Source organism: Eurytemora carolleeae, unplaced genomic scaffold, assembly GCF_000591075.1.
Source record: "Eurytemora carolleeae unplaced genomic scaffold, Eaff_2.0 scaffold361, whole genome shotgun sequence".
Taxonomy (NCBI): domain Eukaryota; kingdom Metazoa; phylum Arthropoda; class Copepoda; order Calanoida; family Temoridae; genus Eurytemora; species Eurytemora carolleeae.
In genome coordinates, this window is record NW_019396347.1 from 64,576 (window position 1) to 89,433 (window position 24,858).

The 24,858-nt window shown below is 32.1% G+C and overlaps 2 protein-coding genes across 2 annotated transcripts in view; one reads left to right on the forward strand and one right to left on the reverse strand.

The window, feature by feature from the left end:
* Window positions 1-1,309: 1,309 nt before the first annotated feature.
* LOC111701431 (glutamate receptor ionotropic, kainate 2) lies at window positions 1,310-13,406 on the forward strand. The gene is made up of 19 exons (XM_023472713.1): window positions 1,310-1,454; window positions 2,145-2,248; window positions 2,846-2,915; window positions 3,603-3,668; window positions 3,743-3,801; window positions 4,147-4,208; window positions 4,836-4,895; window positions 5,837-5,892; window positions 5,948-6,006; window positions 6,161-6,283; window positions 7,559-7,663; window positions 7,724-7,834; window positions 8,197-8,288; window positions 8,979-9,077; window positions 10,364-10,407; window positions 11,638-11,708; window positions 11,818-11,847; window positions 12,914-12,982; window positions 13,386-13,406. The coding sequence occupies exons 1-19, from the start codon at window positions 1,310-1,312 to the stop codon at window positions 13,404-13,406; spliced, it is 1,446 nt and encodes a 481-aa protein (XP_023328481.1).
* Window positions 13,407-18,383: 4,977 nt separating this feature from the next.
* LOC111701447 (transcription factor E2F8) overlaps window positions 18,384-24,858 on the reverse strand; it is a gene marked incomplete at its 5' end in the record, with an annotated part of 9,345 nt that continues 2,870 nt past the window's right edge. The window contains 7 exon segments of the mRNA XM_023472734.1: window positions 18,384-18,608; window positions 20,758-21,185; window positions 21,447-22,382; window positions 22,767-23,180; window positions 23,437-23,507; window positions 23,893-24,146; window positions 24,436-24,539. Of these exon segments, the coding sequence (XP_023328502.1) occupies window positions 20,847-21,185; window positions 21,447-22,382; window positions 22,767-23,180; window positions 23,437-23,507; window positions 23,893-24,146; window positions 24,436-24,539 (2,118 nt within the window).

The following is a 24,858-nucleotide window of genomic DNA, read 5'->3' on the forward strand; positions in this document are numbered from 1 at the left end:
TCCCTTTTTTATCTAAAACGAACAGTATTTGACATAGAATAAAATCCAGTAAATGCCTACAATATAAAATTCTCTTTGTAACTTTATTAGGGTTAATCACGTTTGTTTTTATTTGCTTATCTATATAAATAAAGTTGTAATCTCTGTTTCTGTCTGTCTGTTTGTTTGTCCGATCATAACCCAGGAGACCCACGGGAATGTTCTTGGCTTGGTTTCAAGATTTTAAGTTGAGTAAGTCGACTCAAATAGCGAAAATTTAGTTTCCCGGTAAAATCGTTCAAGTGCGGGTAAACGGTGGGAGTAACTTTTAGTAACCATTGCAGTGCTGGGTTCCCAAGCTAGTTATTTAATACTTTCTCTAAGCAGCCATGTCCTTAAAGGGAGCGTTCGCGAAAAAATGAAAGGGGTGAAAAATCTGTTGCGTCTATAAGTAGAAAATTGTTAAAAACGACTCATACCGAAGAACGTAGCGTCCACGCAAATTTATAAAGTTGTAAAATTTGACTCGGATCGTAAAAACATCAATTGAATTCAAGTATCAAAAATCAAAGCATTCAGATATTACAACCTATAATCATCGATAATTTTTCGACGCATTCGGATTTAGTTGATATTTCATAATATGTTTAGCTTGTTTCATAGACAAGGTACTTCACAATATGAAGCCAAAAATCCTTTTTAAAACTTTCATATAGATTTCAATCATTAGATTTGAGAAGTTTGACTTCGTAATCTTTACATTTAACATCGTTTTTTCAAGTTATTTATGAATATCTGTTTTTGATAAAAACGCAATGGGTTTTCAACAGAAATTATCGAAAATGTTGACTTTTTGGGACATCTCTGAGCCATAAATTACAGGCTAAAGTTGTTTCCATAATTCAGAAAATCTGGGTTACCTGCATATAATAATCTGGGTTACCTGCACCTGTAAACTTATCTATTCTTTGCAAAATATATTAATATGGACTTAATAAGAAGAGGTTTAAGGCGGAAACCCACACAATCTTCAAATTATTGTCTGTTTTGGTGTTAGTTTTGGTGTTTGTTTGTATCCAATAAACGTCAAAAAAGCTGAACTGATACGGGCCTAAATTTTGTGTGGAACCTAAAATTTCAATTTACCTAAAATTTTCCAAAAAAACTATTTTTTTACAATGTATGAGAGATTATGCTGACAGTGACACAGATAGAGCAATACTTCAAGTTGAAGTAAAAGAAAACATTCATAACGTTTTACCCCCGTCTCATCTATTGTGAGTAAACCTGTATTTATTTTGAAAAAAGGGAAACCTTTATGTGTCTTTAGATGTGGAAAGGTCTGCTGCCCTTTTGGGGGTTTGTAAGAATTGTTTTAGCTGACTCTCAAACCATCAACGAGACCATTTTTGGAACCAGGCTCAACACCAGTCTTATCAGACTTATTGTTAACAAATTAAATTCAGATACAACAGGTAAAACATCGTTAAATTATTTCAACAGTTCTTAATTTCTATTTGATTCATCATAAGATAATATTAAAGAGAACATTTGGCTGTTTTCTGTTTAGTATATCTGTTTAGTATATCTGTTTATTATATCTGTTTAGTATTTCTGTTTATTATATCTGTTTAGTATATCTGTTTAGTATATCTGTTTAGTATATCTGCTTATTATATTATATCTGTTTAGTATATCTGCTTATTATATCTGTTTAGTATATCTGTTTAGTATATCTGTTTAGTATATCTGCTTATTATATCTGTTTAGTATATCTGTTTAGTATATCTGTTTAGTATATCTGTTTAGTATATCTGTTTAGTATATCTGTTTATTATATCTGTTTAGTATATCTGTTTAGTATATCTGTTTATTATATCTGTTTAGTATTTCTGTTTATTATATCTGTTTAGTATTTCTGTTTAGTATATCTGCTTATTATATCTGTTTAGTATTTCTGTTTAGGATATCTGTTTAGTATATCTGTTTATTATATCTGTTTAGTATATCTGCTTATTATATCTGTTTAGTATATCTGTTTAGTATATCTGCTTATTATATCTGTTTAGTATATCTGTTTAGTATATCTGTTTAGTATATCTGTTTAGTATAGTATATCTGTTTAGTATTTCTGTTTAGTATAACTGTTTAGAATATCTGTTTAGTATATTTGTATGGTTGTGATGAGAAAGATGAAGAACTGGAATTGCTTCATGATGATCTCTCTATGGAGAATATAAATGCAAAACTAGGAATATCGCGGGATAAGGTTTGTTTTAGTACAGTGTGCCTTATAAACTACAGAATGTCGACGGCATTTATACAAAAGATATGGTTTTGAATAGTCCAATTAGCGCAACACTATAGTTCAGTAGTCCATTTAGTGAATAGAGCCGATATAAGGATTTATCTCTAATTGGATGATGAGATAGATGTTACCGCTATGCAATTTCTATTGGTTCAGAATAAACACCAAACACAATCTTCTAATGCCTAAAGGAACTGAAGTAATTTAAAAGTAGAATGTACGTTTAACAACTCACTCATATTTTTTGTAAAATTAAATGTCTGAATTTTATTATTTTTAAGCTTTACAAAAACGACGGTATCATCATTATTGTTATAAAATGAAAGATTTGTGAATCGTACATTCCCTATAGCCGGCACAATGCAACGCCTGAACCGAATGGGCTGAACTTTTTGTGGACATGACCACCGCCGGGCCCTTCAGCTAGTATTCAATAAATAAACAGCAGAGTTTGAACCACGTACCGCTGGTTCAACCAGTTCTTTTGAACTTTATATGTGTGGTTTAGCTACTTGTCGCTATTCATTAAATCTGGCTTTTAAAACAATATTTTTCTAGTTGAGTTTAATGTCCCATGGAAGTTTAATATATTTTTGTGAGATGGTGAACAAAAATTTAACGATTACAGGTAAAAAAATAACCCATTAAAAAAGAGTTTAGAATTAAAATTGATTTTAATTAATTTGTTAAAATTCAAATACATTTCATGGTTGAAGCTAAAATTTTTTTAAGAGTCATTAAACAGCTTAGTACTCGTATTTTGGATTTCTTTTAGAATTATTTACTTACTTCTTAAAATTTATAAACATTTTCTTAGTAAAAGAACTTATCAAGTTTTTTTTCTATATAGTGAATTTTGCTTATTTTCATTTTTATTGTTTTTTTCATTTGATCCGGTTTTTACTAGGATCCGGTTTATTCTATTCTAAGATCCGGTTTATTCTTTTCTAGAATCCTTTTAATTCTGTTCTAGAATCCGGTTTATTCTATTCTAGCATCCGGTTTATTTTATTCTAATTTCCAGTTTATTTTATTCTAGAATCCTTTTTATTCTATTCTAGGATCCGGTTTATTCTGTTCTAGGATCCTGTTTATTCTATTCTAGGATCCGGTTTATTCTGTTCTAGGATCCTGTTTATTCTATTCTAGGATCCGGTTTATTCTTATTCTATTCTAGGATCCGGTTTATTCTGTTCTAGGATCCTGTTTATTCTATTCTAGGATCCGGTTTATTCTTATTCTATTATAGGATCCAGTTTATTCTGTTCTAGGATCCGGTTTATTCTATTTTAGGATCCGGTTTATTCTGTTATAGGAACCGGTTTGGCTGTGTTTGTGAAGGATAGAGATGAAGCTGAAGACGTTATTCTCCTGGGTTCAGGGATATAAAAAAAAACAGTTTTTTTTAAATTAAATTTTTATGGAAAATTAAACAATTAATCTTATTTGTTTTAGGAAATCGAAAATTCTTCGTTGATGAGAGAGGGGATTTAAAAGAACTCCACGAATACAGAGTAAATTATTTCATTTTACAACAATAAAGTAATTTTCTACATCTCCAGAGAAAAAAATTGTAATTGAATAGAGTCAACATGTGGATTACCCTACAAAAAAGAAAATTGAGATATCCATATTTTTCTAAAATAAAATTGATTATTTTCAACTGTGGCTTTCCTCTAAAAGTGACTGGCGGATTTATGCAAAAAAAGAAAAAGTGTAAAAGACCTACTATTTAAAATCGGCCGTGCTACTCTATAAACAGAGGATCACTTGAAATTAGGTCTATTCTATTATAGTCACTTTAAGCCGAACTAATTTTTCTAATTATCAAACATTATCTTTTTTAATAATCTGTTTAGGGAGTTTCTGATCTAGTTACGTACAGTACAGATTTCGCAGAGAAGGATGACGAGAAAAACAGGAATATTAACAGTAGAGCCCATCAAACTCTGGAATAAGAAGACGACATTTAAGCATTCTTCTGTGTTTTTTACGTTGTTATGATGCCAATAGTTTTAACATTAGATTGACAATCAGCTGCACTATTGATGTGTTTAATGTTCATTGTTTAGTGGACTATTTAATGATTTGAGTCTAAATGTCGTCTTCCTTTTCCACTGTTTTTCATTCCCCGCACACAGATAACACTAAATTCAATGCAGCGGGGCCCATAATACTGTAGAATAAAAGTTTAACTTCAGTTCATGATTTTAAACAATGCAATTGTGCAGTAAACACAGACCAATTTCACAGAAGTTGATTTTGAAGCTACTGTTTAACAGCCTCAAAATTTAGGGTTTCCAGCAAACGAAAACTTTCGCGAAAAATGCAAAATTTTCGCGAATCGATTTTCCCTTTTAGCTGGAAACCCTACATCAAATACATTAACAAGATTACTTCAATTTCTTTTCCTACTTAAGTATTATGGGTCCATTGCATGTACTGTAGTATATACAAGATTGAATCTCACAAAATATTTAATATACAACATGTATTCTTCTATATTTATTGTTATGTTTGCAAATTTCAAAACAAACTGATGTTTTAGATATGATTTGCATGGAATTAAACTGGTTGTTGGATTTCTAAATGCATCATCATACGTTCAGTAGGAACATTTTTCTTTTAGATCTTATTTACTTAAATTGTAAAAACAAATGTCAGATGGTTTAATAAAAAAAACCTACATTTTTTTGAGTTTTTAGGATTCAAAATCTGGTTTTTTTTTGTTTGAAAAACTACATTTCCTATAATTGATAACGACAAAAAGTTAATCAAAAAAAGAGTCTTATGAGCTTTCCAAAATGTGGCCTTTCTCCTTAGTATCTATAAAATTGACAGTGATAATAAAACGTTTTGATGTTATTTAACAAATTGAAATCTGGAAAAAATGTTCTAACCGGGATACTAATAAAATTGTGTTTAAGAAATAATACCACTTATTGTTCTAAGACAATATGAGAATGTCTTTCATTAGTTAACAGACTTTATTCATGGAAATATTTGTATTACTAAATAAGTGACTTGTTATAAAAGTTACTGGGAATGGGATTTGTAATTGTTTTTTTATGAAACTTGATTCGTTTTAAGAGTAGTAATGAATATTTTTAAATTCAATATAATTAATTTTAAAATCGTATTCATTAAAATATGATTGATTTCATCTATTTTTTACAATTGTTTTCTAAATTTCTAATTTCTTCTACAATTCACTAAACTGTATAATTTTTAAATTTCTAAATAAATGAAACAAATAATTTGTACTGTGTCTTCATTTGTTTTATTTTTAAGAATATGATTTTAATAGAACAACATCAGGGGGGCTGAACCCCCTCCTCCTGCAGTAATTTTTATTTTTAAATATTGCTTAATTTGTTATAATGTTCACAGCAAAAATTAGATTTAATTTGATATAGAAGTCGTTACGTAATTCTCATTTTTGAGAATTTTGAATAAAAACGTAAACAAATAAAAACGGGAAAATCTCAAAAACTTTTTTCGGACAATTTTTTGAAGATTTTTAACAATCATTTATTATTTTCTTTATAGATACAGAGAAGAACAATTTCATGGAATCCAGGGGCAATTATTTGAAATAATGAAAGGTACGCATATATGTTAACAGTTAAAAAATCTTTTTAAACGTGTTTCCTATTTCAGGATTATTGAATTTTACCTACACTGCGGTTCCTTGTATTGACGGCATTTATGGAACAAAGGTAAAAATAATCAACAAAAAAGTTAAGATTAAGAAAATCATGGAACCATGAGTAAACAAACAGTAAAAATACTGTATACAGTTATCTCTGAAGTCTCATTATTTGTAGGTCTCCCTGTACCTTATATTCAGGTCTCCCTGTACCTTATATTCAGGTCGAAGGCGGAGTTCGGAATAAAGGAAAAGTGTCGCAATTCAACGGATTGATCGGTATGTTGGAAAGATCTGAAATTGATATTGCTCTGGCGGATTTATCCTTAACCTTTACTAGATCAGAGGTATGTACTGCACGTGTAAATATACATGTACTGAACAGTGTATATACATGTACTGAACAGTGTATTTAAATGTACTGACTAGTGTATATACATGCACTGAACAGTGTATATACATGTACTGAACAGTGTATGTACATGTACTGAACAGTGTATATACATGTACTGAACAATGTGTATACATGTACTGAACAGTGTATATACATGTACTGAACAGTGTATATACACATACTGAACAGAATACATGTACTGCATAGTGTACATGTGCCGCATTGAGCACATGTACATGTACTGCATCTGCTCAGTGTACTGCATCTGCTCAGTGTACTGCATCTGCTCAGTGTGCTGCACAGTGTACATGTACATGTACATGTACTGCACAGTGTACATGTGCATGTACTGCACAGTGTACATGTGCATGTACTGAACAGTGTACATTTGCATGAACTGCGCAGTGTACATCTACTGCATAGTATACATGTACATGTACTGCATAGGTACATGTACATGTACTGCATAGGTACATGTACATGTACTGCACACTCACAGTGTACATGTGCTGCATAATGTACATGTACATGTACTGCATAGTGTAAATCTACGTGTACTGCATAGTGTAAATGCACATGTACTGCATTGTGCACATGTACGTGTACTGCACAGTGTACATGTACAAGTTTTGCACAGTATACATGTACATGTACTGCACAGTTTACATGTACTTGTACTGTATAGTCTACACGGACATGCACTGCACAGTCTACATGCACGTGTACAGGTTTACACAGAAAGAATGAGGCTTTAATGACGACATTAAACAAAATAATCTGAAGATTAAATTTGGGATTCGCCCAGAAATCAGGTCTTTTACGGGTTCTTTAATAATTTTGGGAATAAAAACAAATACTGCAGGGAACCATCAATGTAAGAAAAAAAGACTGAATGAATTATTTACAATTCTTTATAAAGTCTCATATTTTCTAGGTAACCCTGCACATTTTGAACTTGTATTTAAGTTACTTTTAGAAACAACTCGATTATGAAACGGCCTATTCGGTTTTTCCTTGTGATTTACACGAAGCTGAATTTTACGGGGCATTTTCCAAATTGCCAAAAGGTTGAAAGAGAACTAATTTCTGGACATTAGCATAAAGCACAATAAAAAAAAAATTGGGAAAGTTGCAACTAAGATAACTGTCCTTTTTGAGAATGCCAGTGGGAAAAGTACCTAAGATTTATGCGAAAAATCAGATTAAAAATTAAACAGTTTCTTTAAAGGTTGCTGATTTTGGCGGTAAAATGGTTCTGCAGCCTGCCTATTGTCTCATAGCTAAACCTGGAAATGAAATATCCTACCTTGCATACGTTAATCCTTTAAAGCAGGTATAATTAAAGTATTAAAGTACATTTTATATCAAATCTTTCAGCGTTTAAATTTTTTAGAATATTTGGATTTGTGTTTTTGCCAGTGTTGTTGTATTAACCCTCTACATATTTCTGATAAAAGCCCTGTCGGGAAATTTTAGTTTGACCCAAGACGATACTCTTGCCAAGGTAATAAATCAAATCGGTAAATAATAAATAATTATATATATAGATTGTAGATTGTAGTAACCAGAGTTGCACATTAATTTCAAAATGCCCATGTATTATAGCAATGCCTTAAATATGCCAACTTAAATATGGTAGAACTAATGGAGAAAAACAACAAACCTAGCGCAAGTTAGGAAAAAACACCATGAACATCGGATCTTTCTTTGGAAAAAAAGGTTTCCTGCAAGGAGGACCTTGGCAGCATTCAGTGCGCAATAATTTCCATAGTAGGAGATGTTTTCTTTGAATGTTTTGGAGGATTTCGTTCTGTAAACAGGATTTTTTTAGTGACGTTGGCTGTCTCTTTAGACATTCTTATTTAGGACGAAAATATTCCTGAGCAGATTCTTGAGGTGGTCGGATATATTTGTAGAAATATGGCAACCATTGATCCTAGTCTTCTTCCGTATAAAAAGTGATTTTTTCTTCTTTTTTCATTGAAAAATTTTCTTTTTTTACACAATTTTAAAGAAAAGATTAAAAACCATTTTTTCATTTCTTTAAAAATTCACATTAATAACCACGTTTTAAAAGACTTTAAAGGGACTGTAAAGGAAAAATTAAAGAAGTATAGGATGAAGCCTGAGAATCTCTTTAGGCAGGAACAGAAGATAAATGTCTAGGTATCGTTCAAAACCTGAGATTCTCAGGTTTCATCCTAAACCCCCTTTCATTTTTCCTTTACAGTCCCTTTAAAAGATAGCTTATTGAAAAGAAGGTTACCTTAAAAACATAAATTCAAGAAGGTTATAATGCAAGGAAAGTTATTTTAGAGGTGTACGCATCTTTTGTACTGCAGTGTACTGTTGTACTGTCTCTGGGCCGTAATGTTAACACAAAACGAAGCCTTACATGGGATCCATCTTTTGCATAAAAAATCAATGAAATATTCTAGTCTTAGGAAACTATTATGTGAATTATGTGAATTATCAAAATTATCAATTATCTATTCTTGTTAACAAATTCCGCCCAGAGATAACTGGTTTCAATATGTACGCGGAGTATACGCAACTGCAATTAACTTTCCTTTCATTATAACCTTGCATCATATTTTTTTTGATAAAAAACATGTCACATTATTCTGACGACCCATGTCCTATTTTAGATACAAATGGGCCTGGAGATTAACCTTCCTATCCTGCCTGGTCCTGGGTTATCTAACTGTACAAGTGTACAACGCTGAGCTAACTACTTATCTCACCAGGTTGGGTTCAACAAAGGAGAAATAGAGTTAAAATATGTCGGGGAATGACAAGAATTCCACTATTTTCTTGTTCTAACAGTAATATACGTCTAATATACAGGGTGTCCCGGGAAACATGACAATTGCGGATTGATTTTAAATGTCTTCTTCCATGATTTGTTAATTTCTTTGATGCCAAAGAGAATTATAAAAAATATCACATGGTCGTCATATTGTTGTAAATTGACGAAATAAACTGCCAAAAGTCTTTAATATCTTATACAGTATGGTAGAAGACATTTAAAACTATTCACCAACTGTCATGTTTCGTGGAACACCCTGTATGTCACAGTAAGCTGTTAACAACACATATCCTAGATCCCTGAAGGAACTGAGTTCTTGCCACGAGCTATTACTTGTCAATCCTTATATCTTTGCACCCGACTTTGTAGACCTTTCACATTTAAAGCTAAGAAGTTTGCTATTCTTCAAATAGTCTAAGTATGGAAAATCAAAGGTTTATACCAAAATAAGAGAGTTACAGTGATCGATTATTAGCTAAAATATGCGATATTTTCCACAGCATGTTCTATAGTGTACAAGAACTGTACACGACCAATCAGCAAACATCTCTATTCAGGGATATTTAAGGGATGTTCTATAGTGTACAAGTACTGTACTCGACCAATCAGCAAACATCTCTATTCAGGGATATTTAAGGGATGTTCTATAGTGTACAAGTACTGTACTCGACCAATCAGCAAACATCTCTATTCAGGGATGTTTAAGGGATCCTTTGGATACGAAACACGAAATCTTCAAAAAAAGACTGAATTCATAAATTTTATGTTTCATTTTTAAAATTGGAGTATTTCATTAAAAGTTGTAAAACTTAACCCCTGAATGGGTATTACATGCAACAAGTGGCCGTGAGATGGCACTCTAAAAACCTATCGTAAAAATGTAGCATGGCGTGCCGGGTCAACTTAAAGGCCTACGTACTACGTAGCCCACCCTGTGAAAGAAGATAAGCAGTCAGTTTAGTCTGTGGTTTACACCGTCAGATTACTAAGAAATGGGGGTAGGAAAATTAGAGCTTGCGGAAAAAACTCCTTAATGTAAACCTTAATGGAGCTTTGTTTTAATTTTGATGAAACAAGTTTTCAAGAACCAGCCTCCAAAATGATAAAAAAAAATATGAAAATTATAAGAAAAATGACTTTAAAGTTTTGGTGATGGGGGGGGGAAGTTTAAACCACTACCCCCCCCCCCCATTCAAGCACAGTACTTATTTATATATATTTCAGTAAAACAGCGGTTCTACCAATAAACCAGATGGAAGATATTCTAGGTTGACACTTTTTAATTTATAGTTCTGGAAAACTGATATTGTGAATTCACTTGGATCAAATTAAAGTGTAGTTAATATTTTTATATTGAAATCTTATATTGAAATCTTACATGAATTCAATCATAACCCGATCATAACTCATCCTATTGAAGAGCTATTTAGAAGAACAATCATGTTTTGAATTTTTGTGTTAGATAAAGAATCTTTTTTTGATCAGAATTCCAAGCATAAAATTTAATTATCCAACTTGTGCTCTATCCTCTACATCATGTCTGTATCGAAATATCTTTAGTCATATTTTAATTTCTCTTTAAAAATCCGTCAAAAATAGCGTTGAAAACTTAATATATAAAATTATAAAATAGCGTTGAAGACTTTATATATATAATTACAAAATAGCGTTGAAGGCTTAATATATATAATTATAAAATAGAGTTAAAGACTTAATATATATAATTATAAAATAGCGTTGAAGACTTAATATATATAATTATAAAATAGCGTTGAAGACTTAATATATATAATCATAAAATAGAGTTAAAGACTTTATATATTTAATTATAAAATAGCGTTGAAGACTTAATATATATAATTATAAAATAGCGTTGAAGACTTAATATATATAATTATAAAATAGCGTTGAAGACTTCTATATATAAATTTGGCTTGTCTGTCTGTTTGGGTGTCTGTTTGTTTGTTTGTATCCAATAAACGTCAAAACGGCTGAACCGATCGGGCCCAACTTTTTTGTCTGACATCACGTGACCACAGGGAAGGTTTATGAATGATAAAAAATTTTTAAAAATGTGTTTTAAAGGTTTTTAATTTTGTAAAAAAAATTTAAATTCATGAAAATCCGCGAATTTTATTTTTAAAATCCGCAAAAATTTTTCTTATTTGTTTTAAAATTTAAACAAAAAGAACATGTTCACAATTTAAATAGAAGATGGGCGCGAAGCGCCCTAAAAGCCTAGAAAGAAGGGCCCGAGGCGCCTTGAATTTCTAGTATAATTATAAAATAGCAAGTAAGTATTACTAAGTACTAGTGAAAATTCAATGATTTTTAACCAGGACTTCTTATTTACCGTGGATAGAAAAATGTACTTTGATGAAAGGGTAATATATCCATTATCTTATATCCATGCATTACTCTACAACAGTCTCACATCTCCAATATCCATGCATTACTCTGCAACAGTCTCACATCAATTCATTTTCTGTTTCATTTAGACCACAGCGACATGAAACTAAGTTTATCTAAAGGTTCTTTTTTTGTTACCCTTCTTCAATTTGCCACCGAGGTAACATTTTTTAGTCTGTTAACACTGTCATGGTGTTTTTTTTCGATTAATCAAGTCTTAATGAAGTATTTTTTATTTTGGAAAGTTTTTTAATATTTAATATTTTTAGGGGAATTATAAGAGGTTATGGGAGGAAAAGGTAAACATGTTAAATTATTGGTCAAAATAGGCTTTAATCTTATTTAAACAATTATTCAACACTATTCAAATATTAGATCTTTTAGATTTATCAAATTGTACAAAAAATCTGATCTTTTTATGTTTTTCCTTGACAAAATATTGGTTAATTTACAATTAATCTAATGTGTACAATGTACATCCAAGAAAAATAAATGCAAGAGCAAAAGTTGGTTTGGTTTGTAGGTTATTTAGCTCTATGCGCATAAAGAAATAAATGCAAAAAGCACATCTAAGTTTCTCCCATGGTCAGATTTACAGATAGAGTTTTTACTATTTTTTAAAAAATCGACCCATATTTGTTAAGATTATGCCCTTTTCAGGCTAAAATAGGAAAAATAATTTTATCTTTGCGTCTCATTCAAAAACCCATATAAAGATATATGCTGATCAAAATGGTTAATTTGTCATATAATTACAAATGTTTTAAAATTTCTAGCACTAACGCTGACCGTGGGAGAAACTGAAATGGGATTTTTGAACATATTTCTATTTGCGCATAATCTAAATAACCTACAAACCAAGCCAATTTTTGCTTATGTATTTATTTTTCTTAGTTCTCAATGTGAATCAATCAATATTTGGTCAAGGAAAAACAAACAGTTATCAGATTTTTTTTACAATTTGATAAATCTAAAAGAACTAATATTTGAGTAGTGTTGCAAGTCAATCATCATTATTGGAGTGGCATGTCCGATTTACAACAGTGCCCTTAAACGCTTTGTCTGAAGTTTGAATTAGATATCCATGTTTTTGTTTTGGAATACCGATTATTTTCATTCGTGGTTTCTAAACAAAAGTGATTTGTGCATTATTTGATTCAGAAACAATGAAGAAATTATCAGAATTAAACGCTTAGTAACTCAGAAAAACTATGAATCTTCCACATTTTTATTCAGATTAATATTTCAAGGACACCATTTTGAATCGGGTAGGCCCCTTTTTTAGATGAAAGTCACTTAAATTTACAACAACAGTCCCTTTAATATCAATTTTATCTGAACAGTCCCTTTAAATAAAATGTCTAGGTTGAAGGTAAAGAATATGGAATACTAAGATGGGCAGATGGAGATGAAAAACTACTTCAAGCCATTAAGGTTTTTTATTAGATAATTCATGAATTCCCATTTTGACACAAACTAAAATTTCTAATCCCAAAATCTTTCAAATTTAATGGTTTAAATGTTTGATATTTCAAACTTAGACAATTTGATCTAATAGAAAACTCAATTCCTTTCGAGGTTCTTAGAACAAAAAGTAACTATTTTGTTTCGGGGAAAAGAATAATATTTCGTCTCGACAAACAATGTTTTTTATTAAGTTTCGCCGATATTTAGGTATATTTTTGAATCAGTTAAAATGCTTATTTTTTTTAAATCAGTTTTTTTCAAAAATTTCAATTTTATTAATTTAGGTGTTGATTATTATTAAATTATTTCATATAAATACCCCAGGCTCCNATGTGAAATAACGAAGTTACCAATATAACCTTTATTTTAGGAAGATATCCATGTGAAATAACGAAGTTACCAATATAACCTATATTTTAAGAAGATATCCATGTGAAATAACGAAGTTACCAATAGAACCATTATTTTAGGAAGATATCCATGTGAAATAACGAAGTTTACAATAGAACCTATATTTTAGGAAGATATCCATGTGAAATAACGAAGTTACCAATATAACCTATATTTTAGGAAGATATCCATGTGAAATAACGAAGTTATAGCAATAGAAACTATATTTTAGGAAGATATCCATGTGAAATAACGAAGTTATACCAATAGAAACTATATTTCAGGAAGGTATCCATGTAAAATAACGAAATTATGCCAATAGAAACTATATTTTAGGAAGATATCCATGTGAAATAACGAAGTTATACCAATAGAAACTATATTTCAGGAAGGTATCCATGTGAAATAACGAAATTATGCCAATAGAAACTATATTTTAGGAAGATATCCATGTGAAATAAAGAAGTTAAACCAAAAGAAACTATATTTTAGAAAGATATCAATGCGAAATAATGAAGTTATACCAATAGAACCTATATTTTAGGAAGATATCCATGTGAAATAACGAAGTTACCAATAGAGCCTATGTTTCCTACTCAGTTAGGAGTTTATTTAAGGAAGAATTCAACTCTTACAAAAGTTTTTGAGTATGTTTTTTTTTGTAATGGAACTAAACGTACTTATTGCTACAAACTTAAATTTTCGAACCCCTATATAATTTTGCAAACTGATGGTGTAATCTTTTGATATTTTAAAGCCCGACTATTTATTCTAGAAGAATTTATATTTCGAAATAAGTATTAAATTGGTCTTAAGATCGATAAGAAAATGATAATTTGTAACAAGTGTTCACTTTCTTTGCTTTTTCATTGCATAAAATTTAAAGGCAAAACCATGTCCCAAACTATTCAATGAATATTTTGGGACATCAGAATTTACTTATGAAATCTTTCAATAATTGCCATGTCATGTCCAAGTAATTCTATGAAATTCCCTGATACACAATTAACCTTTCTCCGACTTCAGACTGTTCACGTTTATCTGTGTGCAGATATTATTGTTTTCCACTCAGGACAAGTGTTAAATTATCTTGCTTCACAAATCAGAAAGCCATCTTATTGAGAGAAAATATAAAAGAGAAAATTTCCATTTTGAGAAAGAAAAAAAAGAACAGTTTTATTATTTTACAGTTACGACAATGTTCTAGTGGCACTGTTGTGAATTAAGCATGTATCTAATCAAATCATAAATGAAGGGTCCATGTCTTGTTTCAGGCAAGAGCTAAATAGATTGCAGGAAGCTGGTATTGTGGATACAATAGAAAGAAACGGAGAAAGGTCAAAGTTGAAATTCAACAAAGAAAAAAGAAATTTTTGTAAAAATAAAATCTATGAAGTATATCCACTTTTGATCGCGCTTTAAAACTTGCTTCTGCGTTGTAAAGAAAGAAGTTTAGATTGCAATCGAAATTTAGTCTTTGTTACAAACTCTTCTAACCTTAGCAGCCCACTGTCGTAGACCTAAGATGTTTCAAACTATGAATTTGGTTAGATCAAATATACTTATTTTTAAATATCAGGTTGTTAGGATGTAGGGATAAAAAAAAAGTTTGAATTCCAAGTAAGATTGAAATCTTTATGTTTTCAAGTATAAAACCTCTTTTTATAAAACTATTGAGAAGAACAAAAATGTTTTGAAGTTTTAATCTGTCAATTAAAAAATTGCAATGTTTCTAGGTTAAACTCTATGAAGAAGAAGGTTTGTGTGAATACTGATCTCAAGCTTGGTATCCAGGTATTCACAAACAGAGGTTGAAACTTTACAGTCGATTATCGTTAATCTTGAACGCAGGATCTTGATTTACATTTTGGACACTCTTCGATCTGAGGAAAAATCCCTTATTATTTAGTTATTAGCTGTTTATCTTTTCATTTCAGGGAAGCACTTAAAGGGAATTTTCGTTTTTTTCGCTTTCGCGAAGAACTGCATAAAAAATGATGTGAAAATTTCGGGAAAAATACGAATGTTAAAACTTATCAAAAAAAACAAAATTTTGAGATTACAAAATTTTTCGTGAAATTTTAAAGAGAATTAACATGAATTTGAGATGTTGATATTAATCAAAAAGTGTCTTCAAATAGTTTTCTTTTCAGCATAATGTAAACTAGAAATATGCTAAATGATTGATTGTTTCAATTTATTATTTTATCCCTTGAATTTTCGAGAGATAAATTTAAAGCATATAATTATGAAATATGACAGGCGTACTCAGGGAGAGCTATAGGGGCTGAGCTGAGCCCTTCTCCCTAAATCAGCTAAATCTATGGTTTTCATGGGTTTGTTCAAACTGAAACGGGTTCTGACTGCTGAGCTTTTGCTTCGTTTTTTTACCATTATTTTCAATTACTGGCATAGTATACGAAACGCAAATGTTTTCTTAGACTATGCCAAAGGAACTGAGTCTTTGCTATTAACTCAAATACTCTAATCCGAGCTTGACAATATCATGATTAGATTGTTTAATCTAACTGAATAAATAGTTTGAAATACAGGGTACCCACGAAACATGACAGTTGGATGTCTTCTTCCATTATACCGTATCAGGCCTTAAAGACTTTTTGCAGTTTCTTTCATAAAAAAAATCTTTGACTTAAACATATTTTAGTTTAGAATTAATTTCACTATAATTAGACTGCCATATTGTATTTTTTATAATACTTTTTGTATTAAATTACGGATTAAGACATTTTAAACTATTTACCAAATGTTGTGTTTCGTGGGACACCCTGTATTTAAGGTTTACGACATCGGGTATAAAAGATATAGGGATTAGAAAATTAGAGTTTGTGGACATAATTCCTTTTGACTTTATAAGAAACTAAAGGCAAAACGAACCAACCAGGTGCCAATTACATTATTTAGGGAACTATCGCTATGTTTCTTGTCCTGGGCCTAGGAGGTGTTATTGCTGTAGTTCTCCTTCTTCTGGAGATAATACTCTCAAAACTATTCAATAGTTTCAGGGATGTTAGGTACTGATCCCAAATGCATTTTTCCTAGGGTACTTCCCAAGTGGCAACTTCCCAAGCTGAGCTCGGAAACCCAACATGTTTTAGCTGCAGCGCTCGGCCCCCAATTCAACCTGCGGTTCCTCAGAAGTTCTAACCTAACCTTTGGAAGTCACCACTTGACAAAATGCTTTTTGGAAAATACCTAACATTGTTCCAGGGTATGACGAGTTAAGTGTTGGTTAATCGGAAATAGTTATAATTCTGTAAATGAATAAATACGTCAGAGTAGTCTTATTTTATTTATCAAATTGAATTTAGGTAGAACTCGTCATCTAGAATACTAAGCCCTTTCTGCAACATTATTTAAGTGACAAGCTAAAACAACATTTATCTGAGAATAAAAGTAAGAATGTCAAACTCAAATTCATCCGTCAACGAACTACTTTTCAGAACATGTTGATAAAATTGGGTATCGAAAAGATTCCTTTGCTCGACTGCTGAATACCGTCTAACTGTAGGTTTTATTATTTTTGGGTTTCCAAAGCAAGTTGATTTTACATGCGCGAAATTGCGAGCCCTTGCGCAAAAGTGAATTTAATTGCGCGCAAAAAACGCAACGGAATTGCGCGCAAATCCGTCCAACTTTCTTGTTTTTGTTTCAATTTTTTGATAATATTCAATTTAAACCTTGTGTGAATGCAATCAATTATTGCATAATTTCGTTCACAAAAAAATTAACTTTGGTAGTGGCATACAATAAACCGAACTTTTCTAACAATTCATTCTCAAATGCTAAGAAAATTGAATTTAAATTTAATATTTTGTTTTATTTAATCATATGCAGCATGAAAACCAGAAAACTCTGGCATAGGAAGACGACAGTTTAGACTCAAGCAGATCCACGTAACTGAATAAATGATTCATTAAGTTACTAATATTATCTTTTTTTGGCTTTATAACGACATCAAATAAACTGTAATGTTGTCTTTCTGTACCATAGTTTTCTGGTTCTCACTGTAGCAAAATATCAAATTCGATTAAACGAACCTTACAATTTTAACAAAAAAGTTTCCATTTTAACGTTCATCAAATGTGGACAAATAAAAAATGTATCACATTAATAGTTAAAAAGTAGTTTAACCAAACCAAAGAAAACTTTAAAATTTGAACACTGATGAGAAACGAGTGACTCTTCAGAGATATTTCCATTCTTGTATCTGCTGCATAAATAACATAAATTTGTAAGTGACAGTTGAAATTATTTTATTTTAAATGGAACAGCAATTCCGCGAATATTTATTTACTTCCTTGTTCCCAATTGCGTGCAACCATTGCGCGCAACGGAATTCCGATTGAAAACTCTAGTTTTTTTTAAAAAACCGTTTTTTCAGACTAGTCCAGTGCTTTTTTGAGACTAGTCCAGTGTTTCCTTAACTCTCCACAAATGTTTTTCCAAGCACCGTTTCCTTGTAATAACTTAGATTTTTACGTCTTTTTGTAGTATTTAGAATTTTGATCTAACCAGACAAAAGCAAAAGTCTAATTGAGGTAGAAGGTATTTAAGTTTTCATTTTTTTGTATCAAGCAGGAAGTTTCTACATAAATTTCCTGAGTAACTATTTGCTAAAAATTAGATAACTCAAAATAATAGTTTTGAATGGACTGCATGAAAGCACTAAACATGGAAACTTTTCGAACAAATTAAACTTGCTTGCACATTCTTCAGCATCGCATTTTGACGTAAGTCATCAATGAAAAATAAGCAAAAAAATTGCTTGAGTCTGATAATAATTAGAAATATAATCATGATTGTATTAACATTTTATTTCTACAAACAACTAAGAATTTTTAACCTAGACACCAAAACTTTAACATGCTTACATATATTACATTATATATTACAGTCAGTTTTAAATTAATTTGATAAAATCAGAGAAAATTTTGAATTGAGATCGAAACAGAAATATTAAAATTCCAAGAAATATCAAATACAAATCTACATCAAAATATCTTTATAAAATAACATTTAACATTTTTAAGGATTGCCACAACGGATGAATTTTTACAACAGCCTGTTTAACAAAATTGCAACGATTAAGACTATTTTCTGTTTGCACAATTGCACAAAATAAAACAATAAAATAATTTATAAAAATATGTGTTGAAATACACTTCTTCTCGTCTTATCAATTCTGAAATATATATACATTAGTATTGATAATACAGAAATCAACTGAGCTTTTGTCACAAACTCGAATTGTATAATCTCTATACCTTTGAAATCTGACACGGAGATGTTTGTATTTTGAAATTTTAAAATTATTAGATAAATATCTGGCGTCAAACATAAATGAAATCCAACGTATATATAAATCGCTACGTATGGCAACAAGGCGTTTTTTCCGAAGAACATTTTTGATATTTTTGAGAAATTAAATACACGGAATTTTATGGAATCATATTAGCATTACTGAAGAACCTTTTTTTTGTATTTAAGAAATTTTTTTTATAAAGATAAAACTGTACTTAAAATTTTCATAAAATAGTTTTTTTAATAGTAACACGCAATTTTAGGTAACCATACAATCATTCATTTATGTTGTCAGTACACAATAAAATATGGGGGGGGGGGGACCTTAATCACAACAGAGAGCAGTACAAATGTACATATTCATCTAGTTAGTTGTATAGTGTCTAGGGTATGTTAAAAATAATAAAAATAATGATAATGATAAGCTACAATGTTTTACAAAAACTTTTATATTCTCAAAAATAAAAAAATAATTTCTCCCGGAAAATACGCATTGTTGCTATACCTAGCGATTTCTAAACGTTGGATTTCTATAATGTTTGACACTAAAAATCTTTTTAAGAATAGAAAATATGTAATTTAGCCCCGGTGTTAGTTTATAAGTTACAAAAATTGTGAAATACAGGGTTAATCATTGAGGATGAGATTTCAGAGACAAAAGAGAATATCTAAGAGGTTTCCCGCGGTATAAATATTTTCAGTCCCTTTGGACAATACTACAATTTTTTACAATTTTACAGCGTCAACATCACTCTATTGGATTATAGTGCGACCTTCGTTAAATAATACATCAAGATTATTTCATCTTGTGTCTTAGATATATTTATGACTTTTGCAGTAGGGAACTTAAAATACGTTTAATTCTTCAAAATACAGTTAAAGTGGTCAGACAAAAAAAATACAACAATGTCATCATAGAAGATTCATCCTTTACGAGTAACACTGCATTTTAACAAACATGAACACATTTATAAATGTTGTGCAGGGAAATAAACCAGGAACCTTAATATACTTGATTAAATACGGAGCAATTATTAAAAAAACAGCCCAAATTAGCATTCAGTTTGTTCACATTCCGCTCAGAATCTGCAGTACAATTAGTTTGTCAACAAATATTTAGGGGTTCCTGGTGTATTTTTATATCTACGTCTACTTCTACGATTATACTTAGCAACTTAAAAGCCCGTGCAGTAATTTAGGTACAGCTGGAATCAACTCAGTTTAATTTTAACCAGTGCTTAGGATCCGGATACGTTGAATCCGCAAGATTTTGGCTTCCTGGATCCGGATCCAAGAGGTAAAATAGCAACCAAAAACTGCAAAAAAAAACCTTTTTACTACTAAACCCCAAATCTGAACTATTGAAAAAAGGGAGATTATAAAAAATTCCTCATTTCTGAATGGTTTAAGGATAAAAATAAGCGAAAAAATAAAACAAAAAAATTTGAAAATTATATTTTGTTAAAATAATTCAGCGAATCTGAAAGAAAGGACCTGAATCCGGATCCGGATCCATTTTTTTCCAGTGCAGATCCAGGATCCGGATTCGGATCCGCATCAAAATTAAGTGGATCCTAAGCACTGATTTTAACCATCGAGACAGAAACTTTTTGTAAAGATAATAATTTTGTTTGAAAACTACATCATTCGCTTGCATATTTGAATATCAAAACTTAGGTAGCAAACCAGTACTTAGGATCCGGATCCGGATCCAAGGGGTAAAATATCAACCAAAACTGTAAAAAACTTTTTTACTCCTAAAACCCAAATCTGAACTTTTGAAAAATGAGAGATTATAAAAATTTCCTCATTTCTGAATGGTTCATCAAGTTTCAGGATAAAAATATGCGATAAAATAAAACAAAAAATTGAAAATTATTTTTGTTAAAAAAATTCAGTAAAGAACTGACCTGGATCCGGATCCATTTTTTTCAGTGCGGATCCAGGATCCGGATCCGCATCAAAATTAAATGGATCCTAAGCACTGTATCAAACTAATTAATTTTATATAAAATTATTGTCAAGCCTACCTTGCTAGCATGCGAAGACATTAAAATTTTGATTAATTTATAAATCCGAAACATGCACCAATCATTCAGGACGTCAGCTCCAGAATAATTTAACGAACTTTTTTGTTTCCTTTCCAGCCAGGAGGCTTTATCTTGAGGTTGATGACAGACTGCACCCCTGCATTCGCTGGAGTCTTATTGCCAGTTGTTTTAATTGGGGTTTCATTTCGCTCATCTTCTTCGTAGAGCAGTTCACGCCGCACTCGTATTTTACAAGAAGGATTCGGCGGAGCATTTCTCTCCTTCTCAGCACAGTCATCAGAATTATCGTCACAGTAGTTACCATCGCTATCAGCCTCTTCACTGGAGGTACAGTCATCTGTCAGAAACCCTTCAGGATCAGACAACTTCCTTCTCATACGCTTCCTCTTACGAGGTTTCTTCGGTCCCTACAGGTTAGATGTTAATATTGTTAAGATTGTGTGAGTAAGCTTAAAACTTTAAGGATTATCCATTCTTAATAATTTGTATGATTTAAAACATTAAATTATGATGCAGCATCCCAAGGTTTCTCGCCTAAAATGGACATAAATTCTAAAACTACTGAAAGCAATTATCTACACACGAACAATGGAAAACTATGTTATAAAAGGGTTAGTTAGAAAGCTAGAAAGATAGAGGAGAAGGTTAGAACGTGGAGGACTTCCAACCTGAGAAACACTGTAAGGAGGAGATATAAAGGTGGGAGTAACAAGATCAGATCCAGCTGATCTAGCCCGAGAGTCCTTATACCCAGGTCGGGAGTCCATCAGCAGACAGCTGAAGTCCATTGGAGTATCTATACTGGGGAGTCGGAGGGAGGTTTGTCTGTTTTGAGTGGATTGGTTTAAGAAGATGGTTTCTAACTCAGAAGATGAACTACAGTTGGTTGAACCATCAGGGGAGGGTCCTAGGTGATGTACCCGGGGGGTGGGGGGCGTGGCACCTGGTGTGGGCGGAGAAGGAGTGTTAGGAGGTGTAGATTCACTCATTATTCCGATGACTTTTATGTCTTCTGTACCTGGGATTGGTTTAAAAATCCTGCTCTTGTTGTTGGCAAGATAAGCTCGGAGTAGAGGACTGGAGGAATCCGACCCACCACACAGTGGTAAAGGTTTAGGAGAGTTGGAGTCTGTTGAGGTTTGTGGTGAAGGAGGCAGGTTCAGAGATCGGGATGCAAGGGGTGATCGTCCATGACGAAGAGGGCGAAAACTGAGATCAATTGGAGATCGAGGGGATGCTGGCGAAGCAAGGAGTGATCGTCCAACAGGTCCCATGGGAGAGCACGGTATCCTACATTTATTAACTGGAGAGGATGGGGGCAGGATCGCCGCGTTCCTGAGATCTCTAGGTGTAACAGGGGACCTGAGAGTTGTCCTCTGTCGAGGTGAAAGAGGGACTGCCAAGGGAGAGGACTTAAGAGCCAAGGGTGATGGAAATTGTACAGACCGGGGTGAATACATAGGTCTGGGTGAGTGCAAGGTTTGGGAATGTACCGGGTTTGGACTAATAAATGAATGCACGGGTTTGGGGTTGGATGCAAGCTGTAGTGCGGAATCAGAGTAATATCTCTGAAGCAAAACCTTCTTCCTCGAGGGAGGGCGACCCTAATATAGAAAAAAAAAATATAGGAAAGCTCTCGGAACTTTATAGTCCACAAAATCTAGAGACGTAAGTTATTAAGTTAAACAAGAATTTTAATATCTACTTATGTAAATAACCTTTACATGGCCAGGACAAAAGCTTGCTAAAATGAAAAATAATAATTCTAAACTAAATAAAAAATTTATCTAATTCACAAATAAACGCATGGGGGGGAAAAGTGTAAAAACTAAAAAATAAGCAATTAAACAACTTAGAAAAATTCAAATATGTAACAATTGATATTTTTTTATTAGTGAAAACTAAGGATTGTTTATTTCCCTCCAAAAACTGAAGAAAGTTTCTTGTCCTGGCCGATTAAAAAAATCATAATATTCTAAACTTCTTACCGGTGTTGGAGGTTTCATCGCATATGTTTGTCGTTTAGATTCTTGAATCCTCTCTCGTTCTCGTTCACAAACCTCTCCAAGCTCTAACAAACTAGTAGCAGAACCCTCTCGACCTACACTCATGGTTCTTCGCAGCTTAGGTTCTTCGCGAGCACAGTCTCCAGACAAACTTCGCGCACGCTTAGTTGGAGGCTCTAGAGCCGCGCGAACTGCATCTCCACCTTCGTCCCGGTCTGGGAGCTGAGCGAGGTTCTTGCCTAGGGCCAGGAGGCTGTTCTTCTGCCTGGTGCTGGGCATTGATCGCTTCTCTGCATCAGTGAGCTCCATGTTCTCAACCTCAGGACCCATGTATTCAAAGGCCGGCTTCTTACCCTTCCCTTCCGGTAGCAAGACCTTTCTGATCAATCCCAGAGCCTAGAAATTCAAATAAATAATAATGGATAAGGATAATGAAAATGTTTGTAAAAAAGAGCTTCCCTTATTTCAATTATTAAAAATCGAATTTGAATTATTTCTTTGCCTCTCTCTACTCTGCATGCAGTACATAAAACTACTTTTCCGTTTAAAAAAATCCCCTGATGACTTATTAATATTATTAATACTATTAATACTATTAGTATTTTCATTAATATTAGTATCACAATTATTATTATCTTATTAATGTATCTACCTGCAAAATATTCGCGATATCATACAATCTGCGAACTCGGGTTACTTTTGCTTTCTCGTTAGGATTAGGCCCTGCACAATAATAAGGTTAATGCAAGCTCATCAAATAATTGTATTAATAATATGAAGTTTTACAAAATTATGCATTGATATAGGTTTAATGATAAAAAACGGGGGATGTTATTGTAATACGGTCGGATTTAATTGATAAATTATATAATTTTACAGACCTTAACCATTAGAAGCAGAATAAGTAATTGTTTAGGAGTCTTAATTAGAAACGTTGCGAAGAATTATTTGTAAATCTTACAGCTCTGGCATTATGACGTTATCATTTTTAGATATACATTAAAAACTGTCATACCCCTTACAAAATATAACATATTTCCCTTTTATCAAATATAAGATTAATTTAAGACAACTGTCCGTTCTGAACGGTGAAATAAATATAAATTACCGTGAATAACCCTGGCTGCAAACTCCAAAGTCAGTTTCCTAGGATGTGGGATTACAAGGAAAAGCATAAGAAACTTCTGTGTGTTAATTCCCATGCTTGTCCCGTTAGGATCGTTTGGAGACCCATATGGGGACATCCCGGGGGATCCGTATGGGGACATGAGCGGGGACATGGCAGGGGAGGATATACGGGGGGACTGGAGGGGGGACATATTCTCTATATCATTCATCTCACGTTCCTGCTCCTTAGCCAACCTAAACATTATCTATATATAAATTTGGCTTGTCTGTCTGTTTGTTTGTCTGTTTGTATCCAATAAACGTCAAAACGGCTAAACCAATCTTGCCCAAATTTTTTGTGGTACATCTAGGGACCCCAGGGAAGGTTTATGAATGATTGAAATTTTAAATATTTGTCTCCATCAAAATTCGATCTTCATTAAATTTTTTAAAATTTTGAAAATCCACGAAATAAATGTTAGTAGAAAATGGTAGATACCGGATCTATTTAAATCAAATTGAAATTTTCAAAAAAAATAATTACCTGTATTGTTCCTGCATGCCTAGTTTGACCCCCAGCTGTCTAAGCCAAGCTAAGGATTGTATAAGGTAGGTTCTACCGTGCCAGTTGTAAACATTCTTACCAACCTAATTTTTTTTACAATTAAAATACACGCTAAATATATCATCAGTAATCATCAGAAGAAGATTTTGACTTCTACTGAACATTGTAATTGTAATTACTAAAAACAACCCATAATTGCACTCCACATCTATATATTAATTTGGCTTGTCTGCCTGTTTGTCTGTCTGTTTGTATCCAATAAACGTCAAAACGGCTCGGGCCCAAATTTTTTGTGGGACATCTAGGGACCCCAGGGAAGGTTTATGAATGATTGAAATTTTAAATATTTGTCTCCATCAAAATTCGATCGTCATTAAATTTTTTAAAATTTTGAAAATCCAC